This window comes from Cottoperca gobio, chromosome 9 (assembly GCF_900634415.1).
Source record: "Cottoperca gobio chromosome 9, fCotGob3.1, whole genome shotgun sequence".
Classification (NCBI taxonomy): domain Eukaryota; kingdom Metazoa; phylum Chordata; class Actinopteri; order Perciformes; family Bovichtidae; genus Cottoperca; species Cottoperca gobio.
The window spans coordinates 9,998,240-10,014,200 of record NC_041363.1 but is presented as its reverse complement, the minus strand read 5'-3'; the positions used below and the strand labels follow the sequence as shown (position 1 = coordinate 10,014,200).

General features: G+C 40.5%; 1 protein-coding gene across 5 annotated transcripts; it reads right to left on the bottom strand.

Annotated features, from left to right (window-relative positions):
* Positions 1 to 102: 102 nt before the first annotated feature.
* LOC115013245 (kinesin-like protein KIF2A) lies at positions 103 to 15,294 on the bottom strand. Of its 5 annotated transcripts, none has more exons than XM_029439369.1 (22): positions 15,268 to 15,294; positions 9,460 to 9,554; positions 8,405 to 8,527; positions 7,697 to 7,751; positions 7,432 to 7,560; positions 7,138 to 7,182; positions 5,828 to 5,928; positions 5,561 to 5,656; positions 5,412 to 5,466; positions 5,164 to 5,326; positions 4,871 to 4,961; positions 4,662 to 4,725; positions 4,439 to 4,530; positions 4,204 to 4,346; positions 3,725 to 3,929; positions 3,521 to 3,631; positions 3,359 to 3,426; positions 2,973 to 3,098; positions 1,905 to 2,052; positions 1,351 to 1,452; positions 1,117 to 1,252; positions 103 to 1,024 (listed from the first exon to the last, which is right to left on the bottom strand). In XM_029439369.1, exons 2-22 carry the CDS (start codon positions 9,535 to 9,537, stop codon positions 939 to 941), a joined length of 2,217 nt encoding a protein of 738 aa, XP_029295229.1. In that variant the 5' UTR covers positions 9,538 to 9,554; positions 15,268 to 15,294; the 3' UTR covers positions 103 to 938. The 5 variants fall into 5 exon arrangements, with proteins under 5 accessions (XP_029295229.1, XP_029295227.1, XP_029295228.1 ...); XM_029439367.1 differs by lacking the exon at positions 15,268 to 15,294 and adding an exon at positions 14,734 to 15,176; XM_029439368.1 differs by lacking the exons at positions 7,138 to 7,182; positions 15,268 to 15,294 and adding an exon at positions 14,734 to 15,174.
* Between the last annotated feature and the right edge of the window lie 667 nt (positions 15,295 to 15,961).

The window sequence follows — 15,961 nt, the reverse complement described above, 5'->3', positions numbered from 1 at the left end:
CAGTGCTTCTTAGCGACAGGAATAAGCTGATCCAAGTCAGCAGGGTTTTATAGCGTGTGGAAGTTATTCAGTCCTTTTATTTGGATAACTCGTCACAAGCCATTTCAATGAAACATGAATCTTTATTACTTCATCCAGCATTACATCCGGTGCAAACACTGAGAAACATAACTGATGGAGGATCAGCGGTCTTCACTATACATTAACCGTTTTTTCTAGTTTCAGTTTTATAACAAAGTGTTAAACGGGTGGAAAACATGTTTACATTAGGTACGTTTTAGAGTCGGTTGCCACAGAGCGACATGGCACAGACTGAAGCAAACTACATGTAAAAACCTCTCAGGGGCACAAGGAAAGAAACAAAGGAAGAAGCAGTGGGGTTAAAGGCTTCTTCCAAACTGGTAAAAGCTCTGAGAAGGAAGGAAAACAGATAAGAGACCGCTTTCAATGAGATGACTGTACAATGCTAACTGAGGATCAAAAAAGCATGAAAACCGTGGACAGTGGCGTACATACGCTATCACAGAGTGCACATGCAGATATGTCAGCCAGGGAAAACAAAACTCAAACACTGGTTTTGTGCGGTAAACCTTAAAAACATGTTCAAATAATATCTCTTCTGAAACCAGGTCAGAAATATTCTGTTCAAAGAAAGTACACACAAGTATAAAAGAAAATAATTTAAAAAGGACAGAGGGGAGACTAGACATTCTCCACGAAGGAAATAAAACGTTTTCCTTCCTAAGTTTTCTAACGAGACCATAGTGAGTGAACAGAGTTTTGTAAGGAGAGGGATCATAACAAATGCAATTCCTTGAGCCTGTTGGTACATCAGACAGTCCTTTTATTCGTATTTTCACAGCTGCTAGAGACAGCTCGAGTTGTGCCGAACATCTAGTGGTTATGCTTCCGTATGTGCCACTTAAACTCTTCAGTCTCTAAAGAGCACGTGTCCTCTTGGGATTGATCTGCTTACTGGCTTGCTCCTCCTCATGGAGTGTAGAGCGGAATGACTTCACTTTATCTGAGGGGAAAAGACATGATCGTTAAAAAATAAAGACTAGTGTTTTCTGGAGCAGGATGCATCGTGGTCATCAACATGTGTTTCAGCCATACCTCGGAGCTCAGTGAGGATTTCTATCTTCTGGTCAAGAATCTGCTCCAGTTGAGTAGCGTACGACTCCACGTCATAATCCACCTCCTCCGTCATCTCCAGCAGCACCTTTTCATCTTCTAACCACCGGATAGACTCCTGCTCACAGAGGACACAAACATACAGAAGAGCATATTTAATAAATATGTGAGCGAGAGTATTTAAAGAGTCTTGGATGTTTTCTTTGGTGTTCTGACCTGGAAAACAGCTCGGTGGTCCTCCAGGACCTGCTCCTCCATCTCCACTAACTGAGACACTGCCTCGTGGAAGGTAAATAGCTGGGGAGACACTTCCTCCTCCTGGGAAATATATTTACAGGGTCAACAAGGGACACAGACAACATGGCTTCAGCAGCAACATAAACTGAACACATGACAGACACCTTTTCTGAGCTCACTGATAAAATGTGAATCCCCTTACTGTTCACTTATAAATAATGTAGATTCTTTAAAATCTCAAACTAAATTTCTGACTTTCAACAATGTCTATATACAGGACATCTCAACTAGTAAGCTCCTCAACTATAAGTTGGAATACATGCCCTGTGCCACAACTCTACTCCCCTTTAATGGCAGGCTTATAATCTGTTTCCAAAACAGAAACTGTCTATACCACAAATAGGTACCTAATTGATTGGATTAGCCAAAAACAGACATTTATGACCTAATTTTCCACAAAATAATACCAGAACATGCTGTATTTTGATTTTGTGATACGAGGTTAGATATACTTCGAGACCTTGTGTACTTACATTCTGCTCACAGAGCAGTTTGAGGTCGTCTCTCTGCGGCGAAATACTCAGCCAGTCCCCGTCCAGAAGTTCCAGCTGGTTGACAGCGTGGATGTTGGGTCGACCCCCATCCATCCCTTGGTTGGCATCCACCGACAGCTCCTTCACCCTGCAGAGAAAAGACATTCATCTGGTTGGGACCGTTTCTTCCACAGCACAGCCGCAGACCCACAGGGCTGCTGTTGGATTTGTGGTATTGTGGCGTTAACTGTGGTTTCAAAGACGTTCAACAAACAGGATGGTAGCATCATGACAGCAGTGACATCATGCATGTGGAAAGATGACTGTTGGCTCTGTAAATGTTTTGAACCCTAATATAATTATTCTCATAATGGGCATTCTAAATTGATTTGCATTATATCCAGTTCACCTGTACAGTATAATGCCACTTGTAGGAATGTATAATAACTAAGGGCTGGAATCCGGATGCTCAGAGCTTGTGTTTAATGAAGCCTCACAGAGCTAATAAGGTATTACCGCCTTGAACCTGACCTGCAGCTACAGCGCTAATTAATTAGGACTATGTGATTACCTGCAGAGAGTTTAAAGCTCATCCCGGGGGCTTTTACACAGCTTTGTGGTTGTTCTAGTGTCATTATTGGCACAAAACAGCAGCTGATACCTTAAGTCACAACCGCCATGTATGCATTGCGACTAACCGCACCCAGCTTTCACAGTACGTGGTGTCACACAGAACAAATAAAAGACACACCCATATGGCCCGACGGACAGATGTATTGTTCTTCAGGAGTCAGTGAAAAGAAAAAGGGTTATGTTCGCAGCTCAGCCAAAGATAAAAGTGTATGTCAAAGCAAGGAGGGAGGATGAAAAGTGTCACAACGTGCAGATGAAAAAATTGAAAAAGGAAAAGACAGTGGAGGATTTCCACAGTGAACAGCAGATGAAGTGAATGAAAGCGGCTAAAATTAGTTCATGGATATATATCATAATGTAATGAATACCTTGAGGGAGTGCATGCATAGTGTGTTGTGTGTGTATATGCGTGCTGTGCTTTGGGAAATGCTTGACCTGCTGGGAGAGGTAGCAGCAAAGTCATCATACTCAAAGGTATTGGTAGGCGAGAGCTCAGAGCGACTGCCCTGACCGCCCTGAGAGAAGGGGATGTCCGACGGACTAATCCCAAACTCCTTCACTCTACACAGCGGCACCAGCCACACCAGGGCACAGAGGAGCAGAGGGAAACAAAGCAGGAAAAAGAGAGGAGAGGTGATAAAAGTGAGAGTGTCAGACAGAACTACTGAGAGGAAGCAGAGAATATACAATAACAACATTGGTAGAGCTAATTTCAATCACTGGGGATTATAGAGGAATTAAAAGGATAACATTGAATCATTTCTGTTCCTGTGACAATAAGACATTGTCCGAATCACTGTAGTAGGTCAACATATTCCCACCTGTTGGCGTAGCGTAGTGTGTTGAGGGTATTCTCGCAGGATGTCATACCAGGAGAAATTGTTGCAATCTGTGCAGAGAAAGTGAAGATCATTCAAATGCATCCCATCTCGAAGACAAATGAAGACGTGGACACAGGATATTAATGAAGGCAACACACTGACCATGCACGTGCGTGAATTCTCCCCGATGAAAGAGTCCCTCAGGACCTGGGTGAGCTTACTGGCCCTGAATGGAGTGTGAGGCTTGTTACGGCCAAGAGCCCTGATACACTCCTGAAACGAAAGCAGACACGCATCATATCGTAAATAGAAAATAGCTTTTTGGAATCACTGTGTATTTTGCAGCTGCCATCTCTGCCCACAAACCTTTAGGGCGAGCAGGCTTTTGTTGATCTCTGCTCCCTCCAGGCGAGTTTGGCGGTCAGCACTCGATGTATCAGCCCCTCTCTCGTTACCTGCGAGGTCGATGAGGGAGAACTTGCCGTGCATCTTCCCCTTCCTGCGAAGAATTATCTGGAAAACGGCGTGGCTGCGAGATGAGTGGGCGTTGGCTGATGTCTGCCCTGATGTTCTGGGAGTGAGATGAAGGAGGCAAACGAGGAAGAAGAGAGCAAGAAAAAGAATTGTTGTAGGCGAGGGAAACTGCGAAAAATGTGCATGACTTTCTGCTATTTGCCATAAACATGGTGTACAAGGACGTAATGTTCCACTATGAAACATTTACACGATATGTGACCAACTCATTTTATGCAGAACAAAAATAAGTGTTATGCTACGATACAAATACAATATTTCTAAGTCTTGCACCACGAACAACAAGATTGACAACGTTTCTGTTGCTTTACCTGCAGCTGTTGCCCACTTCTATGAGTTTCAAGACCTCCTCTGTGCACTTGACATCCTTCTCCTGAAGTCCCACAACCTGCACTTGCTGTTTCCCGTCCTCCAGCACCCTCAGCTTAGTTTTACGGTTCAGAAGGTCAAACACCTGACAATACACACACACAAAAAATCAGAATTGGTTAGAGTCTTAGTTCGGGGTTGAATAAGTAAAAAAAGAAATGATTTCATGTCACTTGCCTTTCCGCTGTAGATTTCAAAGAAGGTTGCGTACACTTGTAGATCTAACTTCTTGTAGTTGGGTTTCTTCAACATGAGAAATACATCCCGAGCTGCGTGAAAAAAGAGGAGAGATCTAAAATGTCAACAGAGCAAAACAAAAACTTTATAATAGAATAACCAAACTAATTTTATTCGTACACCTTTACACACTAGAACACAATAACGTTGCACATTGACTTACCAGCTAATGCATAAACTCCTTTAGCGCAGTCTTGATTCTTCCCAGAGAAATCTCCACCCATAGTCTAAAATACAGTACACAATACAATATAGCAATTTAAAACAATATATGCAAGGCTAATAAAACTTTTTAAAAAGGAACACTCGGGTTTCATCCCTAGCAAATGATGTCATTTTGGCTTTTTGAAGCAGTCAAAGCGTTTGACTCACATGTGTTTTTCCACTGCCTGTCTGCCCGTAAGCAAAGCACGTGGCCATGCCTCTCTCGAAAATGGTCTCCACTAGAGGTCTGGCAGTGAACCTGCAGGATGAGACAAAACACACAGTTATTCACTGCAAGATTTAACATCCAACCATTATGTACACAAACAAGAATAATGTTAATATTTCTGTGAAACAATGTTTTATTCTCTTCATATTGACCCGTCAGGTGTAACTTCTGTGAACTATTAGAGCAAGCGCCTGAAACCTCTTGGTGTGTTTGTTGAGATGTTGGGACAAACCTGTAAACCATCTCATTGGTGGTGCTGTCATCAAAGGCGTAGTCAAAGCGGAAGGTCTGGTTCTCCAGGTAGCGGGTCAGGTCCACTTTCTGTTTAGGTTCATGAACCATCACCACGTCTTTACTGGGGATGGTGATCACATCCAAATCCTTCATGGCCAACTCTGGAACACAGCAGAGGCAAGACGTCCAATCACATAAAGACTTTGGAGGAAAACGCATTAAGATGTGGCCGTTAAAAGCCCTTACCTTTCTTGTTGAGTGGACGCTTCCTCACACAAACGCATATTCTGTGTTCTTCAATCTGGACAGTGCAACAGAGACGGACATTTTATTATATTGCTGCAGAGGGTCAACACCTAACAATCAGGAGAGAGGGAGACGCTCCATCTACTCACCAGATCTGCTGTGGTCAGGGGCCGGTAGTCTAGACTGGCTCGGAAGTCTCGGATCATGTACATGATCTCATAGTTAGGGATGGTGGTATCCACCTCCTGAAGGAGCAAAGGAGAGACAAAGTGACAGTGAGGTGCCAGATTATTCACCAATACTTCATCATTCCAATGTATCATCTCAATGTGAAGAATTTAAGTGGTTATCAAGATTGAATAAATATATTTAGTTTGTTGGGAAGGAAGGAAAAAGGTGAATAAATATTGATGTACCTGAGCTCTCTTCTCCCTGAGCTCCTGTTGCTGAATCCGGCGCCTCTCCCTCTTCTCCTGCAGCTTCTCAACCTCCTTCACGCAGTTTGACTTCCTCCTTGCTGCCATAAAGACAAGGGAGAAACGGTAACTCCACTGCCTTTAACAGGATATGCCTTTCTTTCTTCTACTTCCCCAGCCTTTTCCTTTGACTTGAGCAGTATCTTTCTCTCAGCGAGTCTTTCCTGTCTCACGGTACTCCTCCAAACAGAAGGGAGACTTCAAGCCATTTCCAACAAAGCAGAACAGTAAAAATGCTGAAGCAGAGAGCAGGATGCAGTGGCTGGCACACAGTGCCTCCAGTATAACACTATCTTCCTTCTCTACATAACCAACAAAAGGCTTCCCTTCTAGTCCGAGGGACTGCCAAAACGCACCACTCACAATGTGAGATGTGGGCATTGTGTACCTGCAATTACTCCAAATAAGGTGATTTCAAATCACGTATGATTAGCAAATTGTTTCAATTAACCAGCAATCAACCGGAAGCTTATTCCAAATCGCCCAGCACAGCCTACCCACAGATTAGTATTAATTCAGGTCAATCACAAAGTCTTAGTAACCATAATAAGAGAAGCCACTTCTGATTGCTTGCAGAGTTCATAAAAAACTAGAGTTATCTGATTAGCACTGGCACACTGCTACAGCCCCAGCTTCCCGCTGTAAAGCTCTCTAATACAGTCCTGGCCTCCTGTTGGCTCTAGTCCCTAAGAACCCAGAATATCAGAGTAGAGGGATTAATAATCTGCTCTAATCTGGAGAGGAGAAGATGAGCTGGGTCAGCACCAGGACAAGGCAGTATAAGAGGGACGCAGCATTACGCTACTCGTGTTTTACTGTCTCACAGAAGGTGGGGGAGCTGCGGGGGAACACGGCATTCCCCTCCCGCTCCTCTTAGTTCATCAAATGACAGCGAGCAGTTGGAAGAAATGGAGGATAAAGAAAAAGGTTATTGTTGTCGTCTGAGCCCTGAGGAGTAACACGCAGTGCCACATACATTTCCACGCGTGTGCTTGTGTGTGACTCAGCAGAAATCAGACAGGGAAAAGACAGTGCAGTCAACCAGCAGCCCAGATGTTGTTGTTTTTCTCCTAATACCCAGAAAGCCTGTCTGCTGGATGGATTGCATTTGTGCTACTTCACCACCACACCACAGCTTGGAATAGTATCTGCCAGACATTTGGACAAGAGGACTCTCAGTTTCTATTGGGGACTCTATTAGAATCACCATACGGCATTGAGGGGAGGGGAAACATGCAGGTGATACATACAAAGCTGTCCAAGCTCCTTTCTGGATAGTGGATGATGTGAGGATTCTGTGATAAATATGTGGTCAACAAAGACATGAGACATTAATGGTTTTACAGATGGCCCTAAATCTATCGATCAAAAATATTGTAAATGTTCCAAAATTATAGCATGTTTAGTTTTTTTTATCCGGTTTTTCAACCCCTGGATAGTTAGTTAACTTTAGGCTTAAAACTGGTTCAATGAAAACACTATTTTCTGAAGAAATGTCAAAGGTTAGATCACAGTCTAGGTTAGTTAACAAACAAAAATGTTACCATTCTGCAGTTGCTGTTGTGTTTGAGCTTGAGTGAGCTGTGTAGGCTGCAGAGATGGGGGTGGTGGTGGTGGTGGGGGTGCAGGCTCTGGTGGTGGAGGCTGAGGTTGTCTGGCCCGGGTTGGAATCACTGAAAACACAAAACCATAAAGATCCATCACTTATGAACTTGGTATTAAAGCTGAACCCACTGTTCAGCGAGATTTAAGCGCCCGTTAGTTTGATAGGATGATTGAACTATTCCTAGATAAATTAATGAAACAAACCTCTGTTATCTCTGGACGGAGTGTCATTCTTTATAGGTGCTATGGTCCGACGGTTCTGCAAGAAGAAATAAAGGCGACAGTAAGATGAGAGGATTAGGGTTCAAGGATTCCTAATTTAACTTTGACATATTTCATAGCGGCTCTGGACCTGAAAAAGGAAACATCCTTTCCCCCTTCAGTTTTCAACCTCTTTCACTTGCCTCTGCAATGTAGAGATACAGAAATAGACAAAGCCTGAGAATCAGATTAGTACCTCGTACAGAGGCCTCATTTATCAACACTAATCTTCATGATGACACTGCCAATGCACACATCCTAAAGTATGTTCAAAAAATAAAAAGAGTAGATCCATTTTACATTGCCTTTACAGTATTTTCTCTTTAAATGTTTTATATGTTAAAAACTGAAAAGTGTAAAGCAAGTTAATCAAAACTGCAATATTTACCAAAACAATCCCAGTGTTGACCTGACAATCCACTTATCTAATATACTGCGTGCCACACACGGTGTACTTAACAGGAGCAATTAGTTGGTTACCTAGAAGGATCCAGGTTCTATATTAAGGCCCATCAAACATAAATACCTGAGCAAGTGTGAGCACTGTAGATATTCTCTCCTTCACACGGAGAACTTTGTTTAAACAATATAAATAACATTTCACCGATTTGTTACAGTTGTTGCCAGACAGAGTGGCATACCGGTACTGACCTTAGCAATTTTGTTGACCTTCACACATGTGGGTGTAGGTGGGGGTGGAGTCTCTGGACTGGGGGCAAGTTCCTCATCTGGAGCCACATCTGGGTTAAGTGCAAATATACTCTCCAAGTCAATCTGTCGAGAAACAGAGGAGTATTAATACCAACAGATTACATGAATGCCAATTAACCGATGTTTGACATCAGACAGTGTAACACTTTAGTCATGTATTCATTACACTTCACATGCGTCATTAACAAAAACATTATTTACAGAGAAATATTCAGTCAATCTTAGAAACACCTGTACTTAATATGTACTTAAGTTAGGTCAATTGTAAAGACTTGCTTTCACTTGTCAAAGAAGCTGAATTAAATTAACCACTAAATGCTGTAAAACATGACGAACACTTCTACAGTTTAACAGAGTACAGGGTTCCTACACTTGTACGATTCAATTTATTCTTAGAAATTCTGGTTGAATTCCGATTTTATATAAAAAAAACAGAATAGGAGTAATCTAGAATCACAAATGTTTTCCCATACTCTTTTATTTTCCATTCTTATCCAGACCTAGACACCACTACAAATCTAATTACATACTTTTCTATACTGCGTAGGAACCCTGATGGCAGAGAGACCGTCTGTAGCAGAGGTTTGGACTTGAGTCATTTGGACATCAGTCAGACTTGCATCACAATCTAATGGCTTCAATGTTGACTCAAATAAAAAAGACTTGCATCTCGACTTTGACATCAACACCAATGACTTGAGACTTCACTTGAATTACCTGATACCCCCCCCATATCCAAGAGATTTATATGTTTAAGACAAAATAGCTTTCATGTTACACTGTGTGGGACATATGACCAGAGTTACAGGCTGTATTGGATCATGCACATCAGTGTGCAGTGGGGGATGTCTGGTGGAACTGTAGTACATGCAGGCTGATTGTGTAATCACCACAGCGCCTGAATGTCTTTTTGAATGCATTATTTATTGCTATGGGGAAGAAGAAAAAACACTTGCTGTTGCTAGTACAATGAGTGGTAATAAAATGTAATTTACCTCTTTCCCTTTAGTGTCTCCATTTTCTATCCACTCCACTGTGACGCTCTCATTGTCCTCATTCAGCGAGGTCACCATTGCCTGGTGTATACGTCCTGTGGAAGTATCAGAGAAAACACAAAACATAAGATAGGCGGACTGACACTAAAAAGATCCAATAGGGCCATTGCAAGTTTAGTTGCAGCAATGGTGGCAATATTTGAATCGTTTATAAGTAGAGCGATAATGGCAATGTGTGCGTTGCTCACCACATCATGTTTTAGCAATGAAAGAGATAACAAGGATAAATATCTATCAATACACGTGTGTTTCTGCTCTGACACACACAGGTTAGCGTAAAATGGATTTCACTAATACCTTACCCTGTGCATCAGCAAGATAATGTATTTAGCTGGGTAAATTACAGAAGGCCTAATTACCACCTGCAGGCGTGATCAGATCTGTAACCAGGCCTGTTCATTTAGAACTTCTTTTTTTTTTTTTGTGGAAATGCAGCAAAGTTATAAAAACATGAAAAGGAGTATGATTTTTCAAGAATGTAGTTAATTATATTTAGTGTTTTCTCAGGACCATTACTCATATTTCAAGCTGCAGTGGCTGTAAATAGGGCTGTAGATACATATTATTGTTTAGCAGCCTTCACCTTAATAATTGCATAATATGAATTTATATTATAATTTCTACACATTTCTATTGTCTAATGATTATGTTCAAACTAACAAAATTGAGTTTTAACTTATTTTACACATGAAGAATTTGGTCACATGTAATAGTTAGTGGACTACAAGCCATTGCTTTAACAGTTTATTATATGTATCCATCAATATCTAAATTCTAAACTATCAGGATTAATGTTGGCCCTATACACTTCACTAAAAATGATGACAATAGCTAAATCATGACTGCTCACATTAAAACTAAACAGCACATTTTATTTTGGCGGCGGCAATTAGGTCAGGCTAATGTTAGTGAGATCTGACCACGAGGTTTGATTATGACATGTTGGAGAGAATCACTGATAATACAGACAAGTACTGCTGCTGCAGCAAGCCTGTGAGCATCTCAGCGTAATAATAACAGCTGTAAAGAGCCTGCTCAGCTCTCCCATCTGTCCATGTGGATCTGACTGTATGCTGTAAATTCTCAGCACAATCCAGGGAAACACCATGTTCCTGTATCCATTATTCAGAGACACGCAGGCAGCTAGCGAGCAAAGATGCTTTTAGTGTTCTCAACTGCTGAACATTCCATTGATTTACCTTATAATAGTTTTATTTGGCAAAACAGGGAAAAAAGCAAATGTAAATGGCTTAAAACAGGGAGGGAAAATGTAGGCTCCTCCGAAGATCAGAACCTCTGGCTTAATATGGTAGACATATCCCAAATATTAACAAGAAAACTATTTCACTATACTTAGTAATACATCAACTAGTTTTGATATGCATACATTTGATCCATTAACATTGATTGGTGATGTCTAGACAATAGTGTTATATGATACATTTGTAGTACAAAAGTGTACATTTTACCCATAAAATGACATGTGACATGCTCTGAATGAATACAGCTACACATTTAAATCCAACAATGATTTGAGAATTTTGCATACATAAACCATAATGTAATATATACCCCTGCCATAAAAAATTTATGAACAATAATGACATCAACCTTACAGCCCAGCCCTACCCTCCATCTGTCCATCAGAGATGACTGCGGTCCCCATAAATCTGTTATTGCTATAGAGCTCATGTTACAGAGACGAAAGTTTGGAAAAATGTGTACGGTAGAGTATATACTAGGCTTTGTCTAGGCTACGTACAAGTACGTCACAATGTTATACGACAAAAGCTTGTTGTTAGGACAGCGTTATGAGAGCGTTATGAGAGCTAAATAACAATGACACACTGTGGAGCTCCTATCTAGTTGAACAGGCATAAGTTAATTTAAAAAAAACTTGAGTTCACATCGTCATTACTACTCAAACAAACTACAAACAGATGGGCGACATTAAAAATGTTGCCAACACAGCTTCAATGCGCTATGGCATTAATTCTCCAAGTCTCTGTAACTGGTCTAAAATCTCCCATCAAACGGAGAGCCGGTAACTTTGAAGCCTTGATCGTACGATTCACGTATTTTCATATTTCATTCAGTCAGGGGGCGTCTGCAATTGTTATGTTTCTCATTTATTCAGGTTGTCCTTTAGGTTGTCACCTGTCTGACTGTACATGACGCTCTCTTTAGTGTACTTCAGTAATGAATATGCCAGGTCTGTGCTTTGTAAAGATAGCCAGACGTGAATATGAGCGCAAATAATCCACTGTTGAACTGTGACATGGTAGGCTACCGAACAACCTTGGCAACAGTAAAAGGTGGCAGAAAAACAGGCACGTGATGATGCTTTGTGTTAATTTGTCTGATCCAGAGCGACTTACAACCTTCCGGTGTTCTATTTGGAAACATAACCACTAGACCATCAGCGAGTGTTGCGAGCACACGATGCTGCAATAGTGACTGCAGCACTCAGAGGATTTACAGTGACAACAGAGGGTCAGGCAAGGCTCTTCAAATCACTGCTGCTTCCTTTGGCTAAAGGCAGTGGTTACATTTGAGACCACAGCCTTCCTATTGGTTCATATGACTCTATTCAACAACATGCCGAGTAAGTTACTGCAGAGCAACAACTTCCTCCATGTCTTGTTACATAACATAACATGTAGTTAAGCTTAAGTTCCTTAAAACATACGATTTGAAGCACTTTTATACCTAAATTACACACATCTTAGCTTTGCCCGTCCCAATGGGAATCACAGAAGGGGATGAGCAATCAAAATACAACAGTATAAATGTTACATGAAGTGATCAGTTTCTTCCCAACCCTTCTGACTTACAAAATATGTTTGTTTTATTGTCTAGCACACAGCTACATCCTGGTATGTTGACACAAGCACTTTGTCTCTATTGTTGACATAATACAGTGTGTCTATGACCCCGATAATGTGGAGAGTGTGAATGCCAAAGACAGGTGGACAAGCCAACAGAAGTTAAACCAAGACACTAATTAACCGAATATGGGGTTAAAGACATGATACACTCATAATGTAAACATAAGAGCAAGGTCGCAATATTTAGTGTTTTTAAATTGACAATTTGATTATGCCAGTTGACTAGTTAATCATTAATTGTTTTAGCGAAAGTAAAAAGGGCACATCATCCGTCTGGTGGCACTTTATATCTACAAGATCCAGACACACTGTTTAGCTGTACAGTCTGACTTTGCTGACATTACATTTCTCTCCAAAAATCAGTAAAGGGTACTGGCCTGCCTGCCTCTTCTTCTTCACATACACTCACACTGAATACACTGCCCACTGAGTCCCACTTTCATTTAAAAAAACCTGGATGAATGAGTAGGCTGACAGCTACCAGTAGATGAGGGGCTTAAGAGGGTGTGGTTCAAGTCCAAGGAACAATAATAGCCTTCAAAGCAACAGTTTCATTACAAAACCCAATGCACTCATTGATGAAACTGTGTAATCATGACACAGATTGAGAAATATGATGCAGTTCATAATCACTAAGCTGGTGGGTGACATATGCCTTTTAAAATTGAAAAGCCAAATAGCAACCGATAATCCATGTCCAACATTAAACAGGGACTCTATTATGGCATTAAACGGATAAAATAACAACTTTATTTTATCTACTCAATAGTACAAAATAATTCTCTGTGAGATTTTGCTCTGATCAGGACTGGCATTGAAAAGGATAACGCAGGGGGAGTGAGAGAAACTCCTGGCATAATCTAGGGAGCTGGCTGCAACAGATGGGGTGGTGGCCTGAATCTGAACCAGCCCATCCACCAACTCCCCAGAGAGAGGGCAATCCCTGCTCTGGATGAAACACCAACCAGCAGGGAAACGGATAGACAGAACCACTCTTCTTTCTAAGCCTCCTGAGTATTTCTTTCACATCTCACCCCTGACTTGAGTAGTGAGGAGGACTGTATAATCAAATGCTTCAGGGATGATGGTGTTAAGGATATCATTATACAGCAACAACAGTTAAAAAGCCACCGGTGCCATCAGCTTTGAACAGTTTATTTATATTACTATATCAAGTGTTTTGTTAAAAAAGTATTTATTGTTTACTTTTTTTTTTGGGTGTAGCCTAATCCTGGAAGGGTTAGGAGGAATAGCACAAACTTTCCAGTCATCTTTGGCGGCCTGTCCCTGAAGCAATGCTCTATAACTACATAGAGCAGACACAGTAAAGCTTATGTTCAAACAAAGAAGAGGCATACAACAAGCCTCCTCCCCTGTCTACTCATTTGTTAACTCTTGAAAAAACATAAAGTTAAAGTTAGTGTATTATAATCTCTGCTTCTTTCTGATGACAGTTTGTGCAGTGCTTCTGTAAAGAAGTAGGCACAGAGCTGCCATTTCATACACAAATAATCATACACTAACGTAGTTCACATGACCTAAATATGATGTCCTTGTCATAATGAAAACATGAACGTTTCTAAAACCACAATTATCTCAAATAACCAATGTCGTAACTAAGATCTTAGGACACTCATGTATATGGTGTATAGATACATAGCAAGTTAAAAGCTTAAAAAATATTGATTCTTGATTTTGGACAATTAGACGGATTACAAAAGTGATTAGTTATCTCAGTAAACATTTAATAACCTGAATAAATCTATTACATTGGGCATAAACTACAGCCAAAGAGAAAGTGATTAGTAAACTAAATGGATAGTGGTTAGGTTTCACAACAGCGGCACTGCTGTAATAAAGCCGGTAACATTAGCTAGTGTTAGCCGTTTAGCTAACCGCAAGCTAATGTTGCTGTCTCGAACTAACGTTAGCTTGGTTAGCAATTTAGCTAGCTTAGCTAATGATTTCACTTCCATGATAGAATAAATCCTGTAGTTAACGTTATCTAGTGGCACTAACGTTACTGTTTTAGCTTCGTTAATTTCCAATTGAAAGCATTTGATGTTGTCTAATGATACGAAGTAGCAGCAAACGGAAAATGTCTCTTGAATCGCAGAGAAGCTAGCTAACAAAAGGTATGAGCTCATTCAAAGGCTTTGGCCATGTTGAAGCACTCCGCCCTAACAGCTAATATTAATGTTTTTGTGCAGCTAACGTAAACGTTACGCTCTGCAGGCAGGAACAACGGTTGCTGTATTCAACAGCACCGCAGCAACAAAGATCCCCAAACAACTTGCACAGTAAGACAGGGAAAAGATTAACTTACCATCACTGCGCTTTATCTCCACATAAGTACCAACGACAATCTTCCCAAAACACGACGCCATTCTACATTACTTAAACAAATAACAGAAACAGGACTACAGACTTATAATGAACCGGGTAAATGCAGCGTCTTGTGTTTGGCTGTCTTTGGTCGGGGAGGAAGATGCAGGAGAGGCAACAGAATGAGCTAGCATTACGTAGCTAGCAAGCATAGAACAGTATTTCATGTCCGGCATTTTTCAAAATAAAATCAGGAAAAATGTGCAATCCCTGCCTCGATGTGAGTAGTAGTAATAAGAACTCCTAGTAATAGTAGTACTACTAAGAATATGTGTAGGCTACATTTACTCAAGTGCAAAAAGCACTTGTACTTTATTTGAGTATTACTTTCCAGTTTGTGTTACTTTACACTTATTCTACACTTTAAATAGAATATTGCACCTTTAACTCTACTACTTTTACTCAACAGGTATAGTTACTATACTTTGCTGATTAACAATGTAGGCCTACTACAACACTATGCAATACTAGAGACCATCTTCGATGGGATAACACCAGCCATCGCTCCAAATCGGACCAGGGGCGTAAAGTGGGGGAGCCCTTCCCCACTTCTTACTCCTCTACTTCCGGCGCCTTTGCTTGAACCACACCCACCTGGGTGATTCTTCAACTACGGACCATTTTGGTCTGGAACTTTTTAGAAAAAATGAAATATATTTAGAGAAATGTTTCAATATGTTTAGATTTCTACATCTTGTCTATTCAAACTTCCTGATAGTGAATATGCTGAATGTCTTTAAATAATATACAATTTTTGTGATTGTATTAAAACAGTCAGAGGAAATCATCATTTCCATCACACCACAAACAATTGTTTTAAAAGAAAAAAGATTTAATATACCTTGTGTTTTCAAATTGGTCAATGAAATATCACACACAGAGATGGCCTAAAGTATAATTGTATTTATTTTCAGGATTTATAAAATAACCTTTTTTTCTCCATTCCTTATATGAAAAACATCTTCGAACTGCTTTGCTTAAGTTTCTTACATGGCACAATCATGAGTTTTCGAAAAATATTAATTAATAGTACTTATAACTGCACAATTTTCCAAACTACAAAACAATTTGTATGTGATTATGTCAATTTGTATGCATTTGTGGTTAAAATATGTGTTGTGATGGGGATGGCATTGTGTGACGGAAAAGACTGCATGTGTTGGAAATGA